The sequence below is a fragment of the Sinocyclocheilus anshuiensis genome, unplaced genomic scaffold, assembly GCF_001515605.1.
Source record: "Sinocyclocheilus anshuiensis isolate Anshui unplaced genomic scaffold, SAMN03320099.WGS_v1.1 scaffold85, whole genome shotgun sequence".
Classification (NCBI taxonomy): domain Eukaryota; kingdom Metazoa; phylum Chordata; class Actinopteri; order Cypriniformes; family Cyprinidae; genus Sinocyclocheilus; species Sinocyclocheilus anshuiensis.
In genome coordinates this window covers 1,663,131-1,684,934 of record NW_015536800.1, presented here as the reverse complement: position 1 = coordinate 1,684,934, position 21,804 = coordinate 1,663,131, and the positions used below count along the sequence as shown (strand labels likewise).

At 37.3% G+C, this 21,804-nt stretch overlaps 1 protein-coding gene across 1 annotated transcript in view; it reads right to left on the bottom strand.

Annotated features, from left to right (window-relative positions):
• The window catches only part of LOC107656054 (mast/stem cell growth factor receptor kita-like), a 13,499-nt gene extending 422 nt beyond the window's left edge, over positions 1-13,077 (bottom strand). Inside the window, exons 1-21 of the mRNA XM_016443725.1 lie at positions 12,963-13,077; positions 10,867-11,130; positions 10,120-10,404; positions 9,217-9,356; positions 8,959-9,127; positions 8,515-8,701; positions 7,164-7,279; positions 6,957-7,071; positions 6,531-6,715; positions 4,965-5,071; positions 4,738-4,864; positions 3,947-4,051; positions 3,648-3,758; positions 3,228-3,366; positions 3,068-3,129; positions 2,872-2,972; positions 2,583-2,705; positions 1,991-2,102; positions 1,784-1,883; positions 985-1,090; positions 1-898 (exon numbers count right to left, since the gene is read on the bottom strand). The exon at positions 1-898 is cut by the window's left edge and continues 422 nt beyond it. Of these exons, the coding sequence (XP_016299211.1) occupies positions 740-898; positions 985-1,090; positions 1,784-1,883; positions 1,991-2,102; positions 2,583-2,705; positions 2,872-2,972; positions 3,068-3,129; positions 3,228-3,366; positions 3,648-3,758; positions 3,947-4,051; positions 4,738-4,864; positions 4,965-5,071; positions 6,531-6,715; positions 6,957-7,071; positions 7,164-7,279; positions 8,515-8,701; positions 8,959-9,127; positions 9,217-9,356; positions 10,120-10,404; positions 10,867-11,130; positions 12,963-13,065 (2,916 nt within the window). The 5' untranslated portion in view covers positions 13,066-13,077 and the 3' untranslated portion in view covers positions 1-739. The remainder of the gene's footprint in view (positions 899-984; positions 1,091-1,783; positions 1,884-1,990; positions 2,103-2,582; positions 2,706-2,871; positions 2,973-3,067; positions 3,130-3,227; positions 3,367-3,647; positions 3,759-3,946; positions 4,052-4,737; positions 4,865-4,964; positions 5,072-6,530; positions 6,716-6,956; positions 7,072-7,163; positions 7,280-8,514; positions 8,702-8,958; positions 9,128-9,216; positions 9,357-10,119; positions 10,405-10,866; positions 11,131-12,962) is intronic.
• Positions 13,078-21,804: the final 8,727 nt, after the last annotated feature.

The window sequence follows — 21,804 nt, the reverse complement described above, 5'->3', positions numbered from 1 at the left end:
TACACATTCTCAACAGCTCAAAATTTCAATTCCAAACTCAAACAAAAAACAATGTAAACTCATCCTAGGTTATTAATAAATATGACAGTTATACCAGTAAGTACAACTTGAAGCTGAGATGGGGATCTCATAGATACATTAATGCAATATAACACTCACTTGAGAGTAATCGCATGCTGAAAATAGTACAAATGCATGAACGAGAACCTCCATTTGTTGGTATTAAGTGCTTCAGATAGTGACACATTAAACAGGAATCACCTTGGGTTCAGTATCTTTACCACTAACCTACCTTACTGTTCAGTCAAGACGTACTTGCAGTTGTACACCCGGTCAAAGACAAAAGAATACACAACACGACATCATCACAGGTCACTACACAATGATGTAATCGGTAGAGCTGGTCATTTATCTGATGAGGTAACATTTGGTTCTATATCTAAATGCTTGTCTGGCCACGTTAGCTGCTCATGCACTCAAAATACTATGTAGATCAATACCATAAAATGGAGCCCAGCTGCATTTAGAAAAATACATTAACAGTTACAAGGCTGGACATGCTGTGTCTTGAGTAATTTGAAATATAATGGAAGATGAGGCTAATGGAGTTGCATTGAGCCAAACAGAGAGCAGGAGATGCCCTTAAATGCCACAATTACAGTTAGAACTTAAATGGAGGATAAGGCTTTTAGGTCAAACCTATTGAGTAAACAAGGCAAAACAAGGAACGAGATGTCATTTACATGCTCTGATGTGCCAGAAAAACATCATTTGTTGCCTGCAGCAGGGGTTGAGTTGAGGCTGTCGAGCTGCCCACAGAACTCAGTCTTTGTGCCCTCTGCAGGCCTGGAGGAACAAACGCCTCACAGCTGCCACTAGTGCTGAGATTCAAGTAATCCTGCAAGGCACAATTGTAAACCTGCAGTAACCGAAGAAACTGGTTCAATGCACGCAAATTTTGAGCTAAGCTGAGTCAAAACGTACATGTTTGGTGGTTTCCGACAGCAGGAGTTCAGTCCTTTCCACCAGTTTCTTGAAGGTTGGTCTCTTCAGAGGGTCAGCACTCCAACACCATCTCATTACCTCGTAACTGAAAACACAAACACAAATGCCTTGTCATCATGTGCATCAGACACAGATATAACCTACAAAAGAGGTCAGTCATTTTTTTTAAAAGAAATTAATACTTTATAATAATTCAGCCAGGACGCATTAAATCATTTTAATTGTTACAAAAGTCATTTATAATGTTACTAAAAAATTATTTTTCAAATAAATGTTCTTTCAATTCATGAAAGAACCCTTCAAAAATGCACCACGGTTTCCATAAAATATTAAGCAGCACAACTGTTTTCAACATTGATAATAATGTTACTTGAGCACCAAATCACTATATTGGAATGATTTCTGAAGGATCATGTGACCCTGAAGACTGGAGTAATTGCTGTGGAAAATTCAGCTTTGTATGGAAATCCGTTTATGCCACATTATAAAAAATCTAAAAGGCGGTTGTTTATAACTCACAATTCTGAATTTTTTTTCTGTGAATTCTGGGTTTACATTTTTTTTTTTTTTTTCCGCAACAGAATAATGTGAAAAAGGCAATTGAGACTTTTTTTTCTTCTTACAATTCTGACTTTTTTCTTGCAATTGCAAGTTTATATTAAGAAAAAAAGTCACACTTGCGAGAAATTTCTTACCAACCCCAAACTTTTGAATGAATAGTGTGCATGCCATAAATATAAAACACTGAACCGTTTATAGACAGGTCAAATTCTCTTACACTTCACTTGGGGCAAACACAGGCTCACTCATTCTGTATCCATCTTGTATCATCTTATAGAATGTGGATCCAACTGGAATACCCAGATATGGCGTGTTACCTGCAGGCGGATTTTCACCTCATGAGACCTTCATAATGAGTCACTTACAGGCATTGTATTCTGGGTAGGTGTGATATTTAATAAGCCTGATACCAGCTCATACAGACCCAGAGAGAAGATCTCCCACAATAGGATGCCATAGGACCAGACATCACTCTCAAAAGTGTACACGCAAGCAAACAGGCTCTCTGGGGACATCCATTTCACCGGTAAACGTGCCTAGACAGAAAACACAGCGTTCATGATACTAAATCTATTAACATGTTTTTGGGGTAATACGGTATCAAGCAATGTCACGTTCAACAAACCTAAAGAGATAATTCACTCAAAAATGAACATTTATTCATCATTCACTCAACATCATGTTTTTTCAAACCAGTGTAGAATTCTAGGGAACAGAAAATATTTAGAAAAATGTTTGTCGATATATTAATCCATTGAGTCGGTTTTTTACTTTATTTGACTCCACTGACTTTTATTATATGAACATAAATAGTTCAAACATTCTTCAAAATAACTTCTTTTGTGTTCCACAGAAGAAATAAAAGTCATAGAGATGACATAAGTGTGAGTAAATGATTCTAGAGCTATACCTTCAAATTAATGGCTCATTTACTATACAAAATCTAAGAATGCTAGATATTTTGAATATTAATATAGAGGGGTAAGTGTGGTAAATGATATACTGCACTTCCTCACATTTCCTCTCAGGACGTAGCTGGAATCTCTTGTGATGTCACGTGCCAAACCGAAATCACATATCTTTGCTACTCGACCCTGAGTCAGTAATACATTCCTGGCAGCCAGATCTCTGTGAATACACTTAAAATACATAGCAATACAAATAACAGCAATTTGTTAGTCAAAAAAGACATTCACTACTGAGACAAGAATTCAGTACGAGAATCAAGAAAGGATAACATTTCAAGGTCTGCATGTTCAACTCACTCTGAAACTTGAGAGGTGAATAAACTTAATACACACTTACATTTTTGGATGTGAGGAAGTCCATGCCTTTAGCCACTTGATATGAGAAGCTGAGTAAATCCTCGGTATCCAAAGAGAGATCATCTTTATCATCGCACCATTCTGAGAGAGATGATACAGAATGAAAAGTGTACGATAACAGATGTTGGCGGTAAAAGTGGTTGTATTTTGCTTGTATTCTTTTGAGATGCACCTACCTGTCTGATTCGATCTTTTCTGATACGACCTCATGGGCATGTATCCATTATCAGTGCCCTCTCTGTGTGTGTTCATGCATATAATAGATGGTTAACATTACAAAAACCCAACAATGGACATCTATACATCTGCACCAAATTTCTCACACACATATTTTACCTTGAAGGCTGTGTTTGGCTGAGCAGATTTTTGTAATATCCATCGCCTGTTTTGGAACTGAAAAATGCATCCCGCTTTCTTCTAAGGAAATTCAATAGGTCGCCATAGCAACAGTATTCCGTGATCACCAGAGTGGGGCCTGTTGGAAAATGTCACTTTAATAATCTTCCAAAAATTTTGGGAGTGACTTTATTCCATTAAACATTAAAGTAGATTGTTTATTCTACTTTTGCGGTATAAAACCCAAACCCTTGTTTGGAAAAGTGCAGCTCAGACATTTTACTAACATCTTCTGTTGTGTTTCAGCCAGAACAAAAAACAATTATGGGACTGGAATGACATGAGGGAAAAGGCACATGCAATATATCTTATAATAAACTCATAAATATCTTTAATCTGTCACCACTATTAATCACATACCTCCTACTGTACAGGCACCAAGCAAGTTGACAATGTTTATATGATTGCCAATGTAGCTCAGAACCTTCAGCTCCGACATTAGAGCCTCTTTCTCAGTGGAGTGAGCACTCGCTTTGGGAAAAATTCAGAGACACACACGTTCTTTTGTTAGATTAAACACATTAACACGATTAAAAATATACTGCAGGAAAACAACATTAAACCCAAGTTTTATGTATTTTAACAACCAGTGATTGGAGTCTTTATAAACATGCTTTATACATGTTACGTCATGCATGCAGGCATTTATAAATACTTACGTTTTAGCATTTTTACAGCAACAGTGGTCACTGTGTCAGCTGAGCAAAGTCCATATGCTGTAGCTGCCACCACTTTACCAAACGCTCCAGAGCCGAGGATTTTACCTTCATCGCGATAAATAACAAACTTTTAGCTCTTATTTACCATTTTTATTTTGAAATTCACACCATTTAAATAAGCAATCTACTAGATTATTATTGTAGTTATGTAGAATTATGGGATTTTTAATTATAGTACATACATTACCATTCCAAAGTTAGATATATTTTTTAAAATCTCTCAAGTATATTTTGCTCACTGAGACTGCATTTATTTGATCACAAATGCAGTAAAACAGTAATATTATTACAATTTGTTTTGTATTTTAATGTTTTAAAACACTATTTCTGTGATTGCAAAACTGAATTTTCAGAAATATGTTGATTTGTTACTCAAAAACATGTATCATTATTATCAATGTTGAAAACAGTGATGCCATTTAATATTTTTATGGAAATGAGAAACTGAATACATTTTTTTCAGGATTCTTCAAAAAAGGATTTAATTTAAATAGAAATTCTTTCGATTTGGTCAATTTTGATCAATTTAATGCATCCTTGCTGAATAAAAGTATTAATTTCTTTAAAAAAAAATTATTGCTGACCCCAAAGGTTTGAAAGGCAGTGTATGTACTATATACAGTATTTATTAAATGTAGTAAGAAGGCTGTGGAATTATGAAACAAGCAGTTTTGCAGCTATTACTCAGATTACATAATAATGTTTAAATTTTGTTTAAATTATGCCTTTACCAAAACGCAGTCTCTCTCGTGGAAACTCCCATTTGGGGTCATAAGGCAACTGTGTTGGGTCTATGTAGGTATAATTGTTGCCATCAAAACTTTCGATCACCTTCCAATGGATCTCATATTTGGGTTTCTATGACAGAAAATACAAATGAAAGAAATAAAAACAGAATTTATTACTAACAATTCTATGCTACTTCATAGTGTCTAGTGTGAGTGTTTTGACTCAGTACCTGCATGTATTTGTAGAGCAGAACCACCAGAAAGAAGCTGAGCAGAACAGAAGTAGACACGACACCAGACAACAGAGGTGTGAAGAGTTTATGGGGCACTGTTCTCTCTAGGGTGAGAAACACATACCCACACATCTATCATTATACACACACTCAAAATATATAAACACCACATCTGTGTTTAAAACAGTTGTATTAATACTTCTTAATTCACTGTGCCATATTAATAAGGCTAGAGTTGTATGTGAGTGTTTTAAATATGTTCAGAGGATTTTAAGTGCTTAGCATCAGTATCATAACCTAATGTGCACATGCTGCACAAAATAATAATCCCTCGTATCTGTCAACAAGCTCAGTGTGTGTCTGACAACATTCAGGGATTATCTGTTACCGTGTGTGTGTGTGTGTGAGTGAGTGAACAGGTTTGTGTCTATCTACTGCTCTCAATAACACTGTAACTGTGACATGAATGGCCAACCTCAACAGAACAAGAATGTTGTTTTGCTATGTCTGGGGAAATTAGCTAATAATTAACTAAGAGCTAATAAAACTAAATTAAAATTAAGTTAAGCTAAATTAAATCTGACAAAATCTTAATTTGGCTGTACAAATCTCAGTTGACTACAATTTATTTTATTGTACCGTTTTTTTTATTTTACTGTAAGACGTATCTTATGCTCAAGCCTGAATTTATCTGCCTAAATACTGTAAAAACAGTAATAATGTGCATTATTACAGCAGCAATTACTCCTGTCTTCAGTGTCACATGACCCTTCAAAAATCACTGTAAAATGCTGATTGGTGCTCAAGAAACATTTTTGTTGTTCATATTAATGATGAAAACAGTTGTGTCATATTTTGTGGAAATGTTGAGATAAAGAAATAAAGTTAAAATATATGAATAAAATTACTTCTTTCTTTCTTTGAGGTCAAAGGAGTGTGTGACAAAACTAATTATTTCCCATCATTCTCTCTGTCACAATAAAACATCAAGATAAAGCATCTATTACAGACCTAATGCACATTCTTTGCTTTTCATTTTGTTGCATTAGTGCGAAAAAAAGCTTCCTGTCATATCACTAAGTGAAAAAAGGAAAATAAACATGAAATTGCATCCATTTTGTCCTAAAATCACTTGAAACACATCAATTGGTTCCCAAAGGAACTGAAAGCAGCATTAGTGTTTGGGTAAAGTCTGTAGAAATCATCTTCTTTCTGGGCCTGTGATTGAACTACTATGCTACAACAGGACTGTAACCACCATAGACATTGAGGGGAGCAAGTGTTACTGACAAGTTACTGTTCACTAAAGTAGAGCATGAATTCCAGCATGAAGCATCAGTTTTAACACTAAAAGAGAGTGCGGTAAGATGGAAGTAGCAAAACATTTAATATTTGACTACTGTTTTATGTTAAATAACCGACAGTAACATCCTTTTTTTAATCAAATTTTGCCATTTTGAATGGAAAATACGGTGTCATTTGCTTCATAAAAACAACTGAAAATTTGGGTCTAATGTTCTCATTTAGCTAGCAAGGTAAACATGAGTGTGTTTGTGTTCTCACCACTGATGGAAAAGAGGGTGTAGGCCTGCTCTCCCTGGGTTGTTGCCACACACTCAAGTGTGTGAAATTTTCCTTTGCTGACATTAAGTTGACTATCCACCTCGCTTCGTCCAAATTCTGCCCCTGACACTTTGACCACGGCAAACTCCTCATCTGCCTGTGTCGCATTCAACAGGTGGGAGCACCTGTCAGAGGTTATAAATGCTATTTAGAGGCAAAATAATATGACAAACAACTATTATGTTCGTTTTTTACCACATTTAATCAAAGAAACACTATTCTATTGCAAATGGCTTACTGCAGTCTCGTGACAGCATGACTATGCAATAGTTTGTTTACTCTGGTACTTGCATAACATAAGTCAGAGATGTGCGCTATTGTACGGTTGTTGAGTGTGAGTGGCTTATATTAGCCTGTGAGTCATACCGTGTATGTGGCGGCTCGCAGTAATACCAAGATATTTTTGGGACAGGATATCCTGAAGCAACACACCGCACCTGTCCATTAACCGGCCCCTCCTGGGAAACTATCACTGGTTTACCTAAATGAGAGATTTACTATATTTATATAAAGACTGTACGAAAATAAAGTTTATTTAAGGTAAGTAAAGTCCCGTCAATCTTCTGGACTCACATATAACATGGATGGTAAAGGACTGATTGACAGATGCATATGTGTGATTGGCTGAGAAAGTGTATATCCCGCCCTCTGATCCATGAACTCGAACCAGCCTTAGTTTACTGATGTACCTGTAACATCCAGACAAACGATACTCAATGTCTCTGTAATCGTCACATAGAAATGTTAGAAAACACACCTAATGGACATGCATAGCTGACAAATGAATATGAACATTTTTTTTTAACATTGTGGTTTTATGTTTAATACATAGCGAGGGAAAGTGTATAAGGTAATACTTTAAGGTGATTACATTACATTACATCACATTACATGTACTTACTATCGTTATAACAGTACATTATGCATAACTCCAAGCAACTAACCCTAACCTTAACCCTATAAGTACGTCACAGTAACCCTATAGTAAGTACAAACATATTTGTGTACTTACACTGTAGCAACATCATCTTAAAATAAACCCTTTATTAATGTAGATGGAAATAGTTCCATAAATAGTAAAAATAGTAATAGTAGTTTAAACAACATATTAATAGCCCTATTAAATATATAGTTTAAATGTTCTAAAAGTCTTATTTACTTTTTGTTGCAACATTTTCACAGATCTTCAAGATTTGCTCAATTACAAATAATTTTATTTCTAATATGTAAATTTAGTCTTGTGATAATAATATGTAAATTTATGACCAATCATATTTGAAAATAGACTGCAATTGGATAATGTCAATAATATATATATTTTTTAATTTAAATAAAAAACATAAAATTTCAGTGTTCATTCTGATACATTTCTGTATCAATAATTTCACAGTTCACAATGAGGACTATCAGTTAGCAGGACAATTTCTACACGTTGCTTGAAACTGCTGAAAATAGTAGTAATAATAAACCACAATATAATTATATTGACCAGATATATGCATGGACAAAATCTTTGCTGTCTAGCCAAATTATCAAAATATAAAAGAAAACAAAAATAGTGGTGTTTTCTGTGAATAAACATAAAAATACACATCATGTCACCTGCTCATATACTGCTTTTGGATTTTAACAGTAGCCCCTCACTGCAGTACACAAGATGCATCCAGGGGGTGGAGATGGGTGGGTTTAGGGATCAGAGGGTGGAGACTGTTAGGTTTAGGGATATGTAAGTTGGGAGGAGTTGGATCTGGATCTAACCTCACCCCCTGGATCTTGTGTTCTGCAGTGAGGACCATCTCGATTTTAATTTACCAGCTTTAAGGAAACAGTAACATCTGAGGCCCAGCAAAGTTTTGTGGATAAAAACAATGGTGGAGTTACCATAGAATTGACTGTTTGTGTGTGTATGCGCAGGTGTGCTTACCTGTACTGCTGGTTGTGCAGTGTAATGACATGTTCAGATGTGTTTTTGAGCTGTTGGTTGTTATAGATCCAGTAGACTTCGGTGGGACTGGGGTATGAAGTCATCTCCACGCTGAGGGTCAGGCTTTCTCCCTCTCTCACCTCCACCACCCTGTCCTCTCCCTCCATAAGGTTAATGAAACCATGCTCTGCCACACATACACACACATGCAGATTTCCTGTTGTTTAGCCTATGAAGAATCTTTTGCTAAAAATGAAATTTAACAATGTACGGTTAAAGCAAAATCCATGCATGAAAGGAGGGACTTGCATTTCAACAGTTGCCATATTAAGGGTTGCACTTTATCCCATTCATTTTCCTACAAGTGGCCCATCTGGCTCTTCTCGCTCAGTCAATAATGTTTGAAAATGACTGTTTGATCCAGCTTCATTCCACATTTCTTACCGTAAACCTCCAGATTGGCAGTTGCCATGGAGACACCTTTCTCATTCCTTGCAATACAGCGATAGACTCCTGAGTCATTCATCTTCACAGATTTGATGTGCAGTCCTGCTGAGCGCTGATATTCTCGAGAACCAGGCAGGATGTTTGATTTTTGGCTTTGCATTGCTATCTAAATGATGATTGACAATAACAGTCCAGGTTAGGTACTGTGCTTACAGAAAGTAATCTGAGATTATGCGACAAGTGTGTGGATCGAACCGTTTCAGAAGGGATACTCCAGCTCAGGCTGATATCATGGTTGATGTTGATGGTGCTACAGTTGAGCACAAACTCCTGACCCTGAATCAGAATCACATTTTCGATTCTGGATAGGCTGATCGATGGCACTGTCTCCGGGACTGTATTACAAACAGCACATAGGCACATTAAAGCATAGGCAAACGATGATCAATTTATATACTGTATATATGTATTTAAGCCATAACATCATAATGATATATACTACTCGTCAAAGGTTTTTTATGTTTTTGAAAGAAGTCTTTTATGCTCACGATGGTTGCATTTATTTGATTTTTTAAAAAGTTAAATATTATTACAATTTAAAAGAACGGTTTTAAAATATAATTTATTCCTGTAATGGCAAAGCTGAATTTTCAGCAGCCATTACTCTAGTTTTCAGTGTCACATGATCCTTCAGAAATCATTCTAATATTCTGATTTGATGCTTAATTATTATTTTTTAAATAATGGTTCTTATTATTATCAATACAGTTTTTGCTTAGTATGTTTTGTGAAATTCTTTGATGAATGCAAAGTTCAGTGAACAGCATTTATTTGAAATAAACATCTTTGTAATGTTATAAAGTTCTTTATTGTTAGTATTGATCAATTCATTGCATCTTTGCTGAATAATATATTATTGAAGAATGTGGGTAACCAAACAATTGCCCGTTTACTTCCATACTATTTTTCCCTACTATGGAAGTCTATGGGTACTGGCAACTGTTTGGTAACCCACATTCTTCAAAATACCTTCTTTTGTGTTCAGAAGAATAAAAAAAAAAAACTCATACAGATTTGGAACAAGTTTTGTTCCAAAAAATGTTGACAGAAATGTCATTTTGGGGTGAACTATACCTTTTAAAAACTGTTCTTACACACCTGGCCGCACACCCAAGTTATACGGGCTTGATTTCACAGGTTTTTCATCCATCTCTCCTGCACAAATGTAGCAGCCCTCAAAAGCTCTGGAGACATTTTTGATGGTGATCCCTTTCTGAGGGTGTGCATTGTAGGTGAGGCCAGCTGGTAGACCAGAGCCACCACAGGTCAGAAGGGACAGATGATTGACAGCTGGATCTGTTACTAAACAAGGAAGAGTGCCATCCTCTCCTTCCCTCACCAAAAGGCCATCCACCATGGAGCACACAAAAGGATTCTCCAAATCTGCCAGAAAAAGTCAACAAGGAGACATTTTAGGCAGAAACAATACAGAGAGAGATGAGAAAGGGGAACAAAAGACATGCAAATCAAAGGAGAATAAGGAAGAAAAGGAAAAAATTTTTAGTGCAAGACAAGGGGTGTTACATTAAACCCTGGAAGGATTTTTGTATGAGGAAATAGTAAGTAAATGAGTTTGTGCAAAAGGTTTATCACAATTCGACTGGTCAAACACCTATGTCATTCAATGACAGTTAACAATAATACAAATAAAAGAAAATAAACCAGGTATACACTAAGGTGTGGTTTGAGTACACAGCTTAAGGACATGCATTTGTGCTTTAACAAAAAACCTATTCAGGTTTTAATACTCGTTCAGGACTGAAGTGTGGGAACTGAGGACAAAGGACAAACAAACCCCACAAATCAAAAAAAAAAAAATGTATAAACATGCACAATCAAACCCACCTTTCACATAGATGTAGATGGAGCTCTTCTCCTCCGTTTGTGTGTTTTCACAGGTGTAACGGCCCATATGCTGTACCTGTGTAGAGGTGAGGAGGATGATACTAGTACCATCTTCATCTAGCCCTCCCTCAATTTTCCGACCTTTTTCCCGTATCCATTGCACCTTGCTCGCCTCTGTATTATCATGACAACTGAGTTGCAGTTGTCCACCTTTTGGTATCACCAGATGAGTGGCATTGGGAGTGATAACAGGTTCAAACCGCGCTGGAATACAAACACACACAAATCAGTTCACTGTGCATACAGAGTCAAGGCTAATCAACGGCAGCATCCAGCAATCAGTTAATACATCACTTTGTTGAGAGTCAACAACACTTGGAAGGTGAGAAGGTCTTTATGGTAGACGTGAGTATGATGACTCTTTAAAAGCCAGTAACCTGTGGCTGATGTTATCAAAGCAATACTCTGCTCTGAACATTTTAATTATGACAAGCAAAATAAAAAAACTCCAGGATCCCATATAGTATGTAAACAACAACAACATAAAAAAAATTATAAATAAATAAAATATTTATCATAAAGTAATTGTATGGATCATAATGAAAAAAATAATTGAAAAATATTTTTCCATGTAAATTAATTTTTACTGTTCAAATACTCTCATTCACAATTTTACCTATTATTCAGATTGCGTTCAAAACATAGGGTTTTATGCAAACAATATATAAATAACTAAAAATGAATTTAATTTATTAATTTAATTAATTTAATTTATGAGAGGTGGAATGTGACCTTCACATATTTCGTGATATTTATCCAAACTTTGTTTCCCTTTTTATGATGCGTTCATATTTTAAACAATTAGCGCTACCTTCTCCCATTAACCGCACCATGACTAATCAGTTACATCACCATGATTTATTGTCCAGATGAATCAAACGTTACGAAGCAAGTTGAATCAAGCGAAGTAAGGGTTTGTGGGGGGGGCATTAGTGGCTAAGACAGGCAATTTTTCAGGATAGCCGAAGTCTGGATCCCATTTGCCTAACGGTGCCGAGCTTTCCCGCTGGATTAGAACGTTCAGTCATTCGCGTAACAGATGCACGTCTTGTAGCCTACTGGCGCGACTATGACAACACCAGCAGAATAAAGAGCGCAGAATTGATCAAAGCAACACTCATAACATTGACGGCATTTTAAGGATTTAAGGTATAATTGTTTCAGGGATGTGTTTTGAGTAATACTTTAAAACACATTCCATTGAATGTGTTTACAAAGTGTCCTGACAATTTCTGTTAATGTTGGCAGTGTTAGGGGTTATTGGGTTGTTATGCTTCAGCCTGAGAAATATTAGGCTAGCCTACTGAAGTAGGGGCTCGAGTTCTACCATTAGTTAGAAAATATACTGAAGAAAAAAAAAACTAACACGTTCACATTTATGTTTTATAGCTTTGAAAATAGTTCCTGTTTCCCGTTTATTATTTTGAATGAAAATTATTCAAATTAGGTTGATTGAATAAAAAATATTTAGAACTAGTAAACTTGAAACAGCACAAATAAGCTAAGTATCTTAGACGTGGAAACAGCTCGCGATCTCACCTATAAAATGTTTCACGTGAACCTTCTTCTCGGACGGATTTATTTGAAGCGACTCTAATTACACGCTAATCAATTATTGACATTGTGCACAACACATGAGATTCACTCCCCTAATAACTCAAACTCACAACACATGAGATTAACTCCCCTAATAACTCAAATTAATCAATAGCTGTCTAGCTCAGTAAATGTATAGATAGACATAATATAAATCAATAATTAAATTGACAGCGAGCAACTATAACTATGGAATAGGCACACTATAGAGAGTACAGATGGACAAAAATCTAACACTTAACGGTCATCATCTGCATCTGTCGTCAAAACAATTGGATAATTCTCGGGATATTAGCCTAATCATCCGCTCATAATTAACAGTAGGCTACACATATGGATTACGTAGCCAACATAATTGGGGAAAAATACAACAAAGGCCTATTTGAAAAAAAACAAAAACATATTTTATCTCAGCAGTTGAAAATATTGTATGTTCTTACCTCCAGGTAAGGCGAATAAAAGTAGAACTGTGCATAAAAACCAAACGTGACCCATTCCGTCAGTCTGTGAGTGTTCGTGTGTCCATACATTAGTACGACTCATCCACAACGTGTCTTCAAGTCTCTCTCTCTCTCTCTCTCTCTCTCTCTCTCTCTCTCTCTCTCTCTCTCTCTCTCTCTCTCTCTCTATTCGCACTCTGTGGCAAGCCCTTTTAAACCTTATGCCTTCAATCTACTACCTAGCTATTTTGTTACTAATTGCTATTTATTTTAATTACTTCTACGTAATCCAATAGGGATTTGTTTCTTTTTCAGTTTCACCAAAACTATTAAACTATTAAATTTAGCAATTTTCCTAATAACCATTCACTGCTGTCAAGGGGGACAAGCAGGAACGTCTATAAGGACCAGTTTTACTAGTCCTTATTATCCATATATCATTCTTAAGCCCAAAGTATACTTTTTTTGTATCGTATGCAGTGTTGGGCAAGTTACTTCCAAAATGTAATACATTATATATTACTAGTTACTGTCTTTTGAAAGTAATTAGTTACATTACAATATTACTGTCTCTGAATTGTAATGCGTTACACTACTTTTGAGTTACTTTTGAGTTACTTTCACCAAAATATCCACAGAAGTATTATAAAATGCCAAAATGTAGTTTATTGCTGCTCATTCTACACCCAGTGGAGGGTAATGTGGTATAGCATAAAATTATAAAATCATATTTAGATGCCGGTCTACATTTAGGTCTAATGAAAAATATAAGTTGCTAAACAAGCCAAAACGAATTAGGCTAATCAGTGGCGGCGCTAGGGCGGCCAAACTTGCACAGCCCCCCCAAGGATTTCCTAATGATGTTCCCTTATTTTTGGTGTCACTTTCATTAACATTGAAAAATAAACATAAAAAATTGTTTTGTTTAATATGTGGCCTATAAACGATTGATATTATGGGGGAGGGGTCAAGCAACACAAGCAAGCAACGTGCAAACTGTGCGCAAGAGTTATGCCGGTGAACGTGAGTAAATTCACTATAGAGAAAGTGAAAGTAAAAAAACTGATGGAGCTTTCTAACGTTGCATTAAACGGCGCATATTCTCTGAGACGACAAGAGACAAAATTACTTCAATATAGGCTGATGATGGTATATAACTGTCTTAAATTATTCCCTTAATATTTCTCTTGTGGCCCGTATAGTGAAAAACATGAGAAGAAACGTATTTCGCGTTAAACAGGTTGTTTTCGAAAATCTGTGCTCGAAAATAAAGCTGCTCTTAATTTTCATTGATGACTGCAGTGTTAATAATTTTAATTATAGGCCTATAATTCAATTGTATAAATTAATAGACCTTTTTAAAAAAACTTTTAAAAAACATTTTCAATGAGGAGTAGCCTAAGCTAATAGCCGAAATTTTAATTATCCTCACAGCACGCCATACGGTAATGCGCTATGAAATTATTGCTGCGCAATAATTTCATGTCATTTAATAATAAAAGTAAACTAATAATAATAATAGGCCTAATAATAAGAAGAATGTAACAGGCCTACATTACTTGGAAATGTTAAATCCTCTTAATATTGCCAATTTTTTATGCTTTGTTTTGACAATATCTCTGGCTATCGTCGACAAATGATACGACGCATCTCAGCACGAGGAGGTTATCACGGGGCCCCCCGCAGTGCGTGCCCGTCTGCTATGCCACTGTGTGGAAATAGTTGTATGAATTGTCGGCACTTTATCTATTGTAAAAAATGGTTAGAATTTACCATGTTTTCCTGCCAGTTGGCATTGAGAGTGACTGACACTTGATGGTCAGAAAAAATGACTAAATAGATATGTGTAAAAAAAATAAAAATAAAATTAATTAATTAATTCTTAGAAGACATGGAATAGGTGGCAGGAACAATTGCAATGCATAATTTTCAGAAGTGAATAAGTGATATCTGATCTACAGATCCCATAGAATTCAAAGGCAAAAAAAGGGGGGAAAAAGATGATGATGATGATGATGATGATGTTGAAGTAGCTTGCCATACTCTGTCTCACTCTGCTTGTGTTTCCCAGCTGCCAATATCAAGGTTGTTTTGACCAAAGGTTCTTGGTATACAGGTGCTGGACATCACCCAGTCCAGCTGACATGTGCTTACGGGAAATCCAAAAAGAGTTTGCATTAGAACTGCCCTTGTTAAGAGGACAAATTGCAATATTCATTATCTTAAGTGGAGGATTTTGGACGGTGTCACGTCTCTTGCAGCAGTTCAGCAGCTCAGTCATTTCTGTGTTGCCAAGGACTACTGACATGAATTTAAAACGTATTGCTCTGCCTGCCCTCTCATGCACACATTAATCAGTAGAGTTTAAAATGTTGCAGCTCTTCAATGATGATCTGTCTGCTGCATCAGAATCATCTTAGGAGTGTGTGTGTGCGCATGTGTGTATGACCCACAGAAAACAGGCACCCAATACACTGTTTCTGATTTTGTTTTCTTGTAACACAATTATGGCAACTGGGTGGACATCTTGGCCTTTCCAGCCTTCAAGTGGTTTTGCTTTCTCATTTTATTGTGACAAACGTCCATATGACACCTGTAGGCAAGTGCTTGTTATGCAGGGGGCACGTATGTTGTGTCAGTGTAGCTACCTTGTGTTTGATCAATTATTCATGAATCAGAGCAGGTTTTTGATACTGATAGGTCCTTACTCATCATCTGCAGGCTGTTTGTGAGAGAGATAGAGATGCTGACTCACTGGTCTTTTTTTCAGAAGTGACTCATTCCTTCTTTTATGGACATTTGATCACTTTGCCATTTTAAAGAGAAACCGAGTCCTTTAAAATTGTGTACTTGTTTTCACTACTGAGCTCAAATGCTTCACTGCTATGCATTGGTTGTGTAGATAGATAGATAGGTAGATAGATAGATAGATAAAATACTGCCAACTGCGCACCATTCTAGAATAAGATTTATCAGTATTAAAAAGGCCTTTTAGAACAACTCAGACAGAAATCGAGAGTAGACTAATGGACTAAGATGCCAACCTAATGAAGTTTGTCCACTGGATTTTTGCTGACCGTGCAGACAACCTCATCTGCTTGACCAAGTGACCATTAGGGTCTTCAATCCATATAAGTATGATCAGTGTGTGGTGGGGTGGGTTTTGTGGTGGTTTTTAAGTGTTGCTGTATGCCTACACATTGAAACTACTTTGCTTTTGTGAACCATTTTATCTTTGTCCATTTTAATATTGTATAAGTGCATACCTTAAACTGACACGAGCCTGACATAAAGGGATAGGTCAGTCAAATTTTTAAATTCTGTCATAATTTATTTACCTTCATGACTGAACTATGAGCATTTAAGAAAGTTTCATTTTAGAGATGTTCTACTGGATTTAGTTTTTTGTTTTGTTAGTGGCCAAGCACCAAATGTGCATAGGCATCTATTGTATCCATTAGCGTTCTTCTTCTTCTACTTCTTCTGCTTTTTAGTCTATGGCACCCCATAGAACCACTTTTTGCTAAGATATGAAATTTAGTACACAGATAGAGGACCGTCTCAACATTAACCATAACAAATTTGGAGTCTCTAACTCAAACTCTCTAGCGCCACCAACAGCTCAAAGTTGCACTAACATTCATGCTATATAATTTTCAAACCGAAAGGGCTCAGAATTCTTTTTTCCTCTGATTCCTTGGGTCAAAACAATTTTTCAAAAATTTTCCCACAATTTTAAATTTTCCTAAAAACCTACTTTTTCCCTACTTTTTACTTTCTTCAGATCATGCTGACACAAAAAATATGAAATTAAAATTTAAGTTAAACCATTCTCGAATAACGTGCAAACAAATTCAACGAAGAGCATGCCAAAATGGATGAGGCTATATCTTTAGCATAGATAAAGTGTCCTCCTGAGTCCTTTACCATTCTGCCATGGACTACATTTCCCATTATCCTTTGCTTGGAATCATTATGATTAAATTTCTTCCAACTGTGTGTCATTTAGTTTGGTGTTCACTATATAAGTTGTGTGTTTTAGTCAGTCAGTGTAAATCATTGTATTTGCTCTTTTCAGTCCTGCTCCCTGTCTGGATTGTGTTCCCTAATCCTGGTTGGATTATCCTAGTCTATGTTCTTCTTTAATAAACTTTTGCTGCATTTAGATCCTCGCCTCATCTCGCCCTTGCCACCATCATAATAGAACGACTCACCAGAAGATGGATCTAGCAGCAAAACCAGAAACCACAAAATAAACTCAGCAGGTACTCTCTGTGATCCATTAAGCCAACTTTGTTAAATTTTTCAAAATGGTCGTAGTATTGAGGCTTATGTGGAGGAGTTCCTTTTGTATAGCCACCTTGTGGCCTCTGGTGGCCAAGGAGCTTGACTGTCCATGGATTTCAGCATACCCTACACTGAGGATCACGAGCCCAGAGTTTTTATTGTCTTCCACTCCTGAGCCTCTCTACAAAATGCCTGCCAATCCTGAGGCTCGTCCCATCATGGCCGCCATGCCAGAGTTCTCAGCCGTCATGACTACCACGCCAGAGACTCCAGCCAACATGGCCACTGCACCAGAGTCTCCAGTTGTCATGGATATCATGCCACAGTCTTCAGCCATCATGGATGCCACATCAGGATTCCCGGGCCGTCATGTATGTTGCACTTGAAGCTAGTAAGGCAGTACCCAGGCAACCAAGACTGATGTCCAGCGTGGCGGATTCACCCCTGATGTTGGTGCGAGCAACAGGCATTCCGGGGACCTCGGCACTCTCAACCCAGCATTCTCAGAGGTTCTCCCACCTTCCACTGCCCTTCCAGTAATGGTGGTCACCATTTTGTGTGTCTGGGCTATGCACTCTTCTGAGGCAGCAGAGCCCGCTCCAGTCTATGAATCCGCTCCAAAGCCCGCTCCAGTTCATGAATCCATTCCAGAGCCCGCTCCAGTCTATGAATCCACTCCAGAGCCCGCTCCAGTCCATGAGTCTGCTCCAAAGAGGCTGCTCTAGTCCATGAGTCCGCTCCAGTCCATGAATCCTCTCCAGATCCCAATCCAATCCATGAGTCCACTACAGAGCCCGATCCAGTCCATGAGTCCACTCCAGAGACTTCTCCAGTCCAAGAGTCCACTCCAATGCCTGTTCTTTTCTATGAATCTGCTCTAGAGCTAGCTCAAGCCCCAGAGATCAGTCCTGTGTTAGTGCCAGCCTTCCCGCCTGATCCAGCTAGGTGGTCCGCTTCACCATCAACTCTGCTGAAGTAGTCCTCAGCTCCATCTGCTCCACACTGGTGGTCTTCTGCTCCATCGTGGGGATCTTCAGTCCCATCTGCTCCGCCCTGGTGGTCTTCTGCTCCTCCCTGGCTTCCTGCTCTGCCAGCTCCACCCTGGCTCCATGGTCTACCGCTGTCTCCAGGCCTTATTTTAACACACGGGCCTGGCCCACCATACTTCCTCCTGATCCGTCTTCGCTCCACCTCCCTTCTGGATTTCTGTAACTCTTTGAGGAGTGCCCTTTTCGTCCACCAGGGGGCATTCCTCCTGTCATGGAGCGAACGAGAAGAGAGGCGTGTGGATCCAAATGCAATGCTTTATTATAAGACATGGTCAAAACAGGCTTGGGTCAGACACCAGCAAACAGATATAGACAGGGCAAGATGAAAGACTAATCCTGAGACAGGCGTGGGTCAGTCGGCGGCGAATGTAATCCAGAGGACGAGGCAATCAGGTAATCCAACAAACAGGCGAGGAGCAAACAAGGTCCGAAACGGCAAGACAAACAGTAATCCAAGACAGGCAGTTGATCAGGACATAGGCAAACAGGCAATAAACAAGAAGAGACTAAACTAAGACTAGATGCAAGGAACTAGGACAGGAAAACCAGCTCTGTAATGTAGCTATCAGCTATACAGCGATAAGCGCTAACAATACTCGCCGTTGAATGATGGTTTGAGACTGATCTTTATAGTATGTGTGTGATTGGCTACAGGTGAGTCCGTAATCAATATAGTACAATGAGTTCTGGGAAATGCAGTCCGGGGAGAGGTGTAGCAGTTCATGAAAAGAGTCAAAGTGGTAATGGGTGACCTCTGATGGTGAGTGAATAGAAGTCCATGGACCGAACTCGTGACACCTCCTGATTCCTTTACCATTCTGTCATGGACTACATTTCCCATCCTATTATGATCTGTGTGTCATTTATTAGTTTGGTGCTCACTATATAAGTCGTGTGTTTTAGTCAGTCGGTGTAAGTTGTTGTATTTGCTGTTTTCATTCCTGCTCCCTGTCTGGATTGTGTTCCCTGTTCCTGGTTGGATTATCTTTGTCTGTTTTTCTTTAATAAATGTTTATATATAATAAATTTTTGCTGCATTTAGATCCTTGCCTTATCTCACCCTTGCCACCATCATAACACTTTGGCATCCTGTCCTGAAGGTACTCTGAAGGTATAGTCTTGAAGGTACTGATGTTTTAGTGCAGCGCCACTTTGTGGCATAATGCTATTTCAAAATATATTTATAGCTTTTGATTAGTTTTGTCTATTGTCATGACAGATTCCTTGGATCGTGTTGAGAACATTGATACCAATTATGCCATAATCAGTCAAATCATCTGCCATTTTTATTTTCTTTGAAAAACTACTTTTTTGAAACTCCTCATGAACCAGTGGTCTGATTTTCACCAAATTCAACTCAGATCATCTTCAGGCCATGCTGGCAAAATGTTATTGATATTGTTTCGACAAAACTTCAATTTCATTTTCCACATTAAATTAATTTGATGATATGATGCTAAACTGCATCAGCTTTATCTCTGCAAAGCTTTGATATATTGACACCAAACTTTATGTGTCATTGTTACCTCGCAATGACCACACCACATCAATTTGCTTACAGTCACCAATTGTCAAAAGTAATAAAAATTTAAATCATATTACTAGTGATTGTATTTATGATTTTTCAGCAATCTTAACAAAAATCATTTTAAAATGTCTTTAATTGCTTATTGTTGCAGTTGCTCTGATGCTATGCTTAGCTCCTCATTTTGCCTCTGTTGTGCTTGGCACCCTAATTGCTGAGAGTACAGCATTTAAGTATTAGTATTAGAGAGTACAGTGCAATTTAGTTTTTTGTTTGTTTGTTTGTTTGGCCACAGAGTACAGTGAATTTTGTGTGTGTGTGTCCACAGAGTACACTAGATTTTTGTTTTGTTTTTTCCACTACAGTGCAGTAAAATGTCATTCCATTAGTCCATTAGTGATGGGCAGCTCTGGTCCTGTAGATCTTAAGTTTAGCATCCCATCCTTGAAGTCTCTTACAATTCTAATCATAGTCTTCAGGATTACTTGAAATAGACAGGAAAGTGTGTTTGATTAGGGTGGGAGCTAAATTCTCCAGGACAGTGGACCTCCAGGACCAGAGCTGACCATCCCTGATGTATAGTGTAGTGTACACAGATTCATAGCATTTCTTCCAGAACACAATGTTCACAATCTGATAATCAGTTGAACATCTTAATGTCTTGTGATGCATAAGTTTGCTTCTTTAATAAATAAATAAACAGCAAACTCTGATGGTATCTTTTAGAGGGCAATTTCATGCTATAGACAGACATGACAGGAAATGCATGTTTAACTTATTTGTGAGAATTCTAATGCAGACAGCTACAGAGTCAGTCTGAAAATTATGCAATAGGCCTGACTGTTTTCCAGAAAAACAAAGAGATTAAGAAATGTTAAGATGCTAAACTGAGTGTCTAATCAAAACGATGAATCTGATTAACTGGGTTACAGAGTACTTTAAATCTCATTAAGCTTACTGGTGTTGGGAAGAAAGCAAAAACAGAAGGAGAAAGAAGAAAAAGAAAATGTGAGGCTGAGAACTGAAGAGAAAGAGTGGATTTAGTAAAACAGAATGCAGACAGATTGAAATTAATGAAGTTAGACTGAGCCGAAAATGCTAAATACTTTAAAAGAAATATGGATGGAGAATTATATATTGGTAGAGCAGAAAGAGTGATCAAGATTGCATAGAAAAAAGATGTTTACATTAATAAAGGCAGCTGTCATAACTCAAGTCCAATCATAACTGCATTATAAACATTTAAAACATTCCAGAATGCATTAAGTCTATAAGCCTGTCCAAAACCACAACAGTAGTCATTTGATATTCACAGTTGCCTGAATGAGCATCGCTGCAGTTTAGCTGGTCAATATTCTTCTTCCATTCTTCAATCAATATGACAAGACTCTTTGACCACAAGGAACACTAAAGCTAACATTTTGTTTGTACAGCCAATTTGTGTTCTTCACAAGCTGTTTTCATCAATACATTTCAGTATGGATTGAAGACATGTTTTGAGAAGGAGAGATCTGTGTAACCGTTCTTTCTCTCAGCATCAGTCATATTGAATAGAATTGCTAGTACTGCCTATAATATCATAACATCAGCTAAATCCTAAAATCCTTAGCATTTGAAAGAGTAATCATTAAAACAAATCAAGCAGGTTCACTGACACCCTATTTTGTTTTGTGTTTGTTTATGTGAGTATTTTAAATCATATAAGAGATAAAAAGGGGATGAGCGGACAAAATTGCATTAAGATTAAAAATAGTGAAACCAATAGTCACATAATACTATTTAGGAAAATTAATATGCATACTAATCACGGTATGGTTGGATGACTCTCATGAAGCGTCTTGGAGATGTTGCCACAGTTCTTCTGGATTTAGTCTGTCTCAGTTTGTTCTGTTTCTTCATGTCATTCCAGACAGACTGGATGATGATGATGAGATGAGAGCTCTGTGTAGAGCACTGACTGTTGTCAGACTCCTTGTGTAAA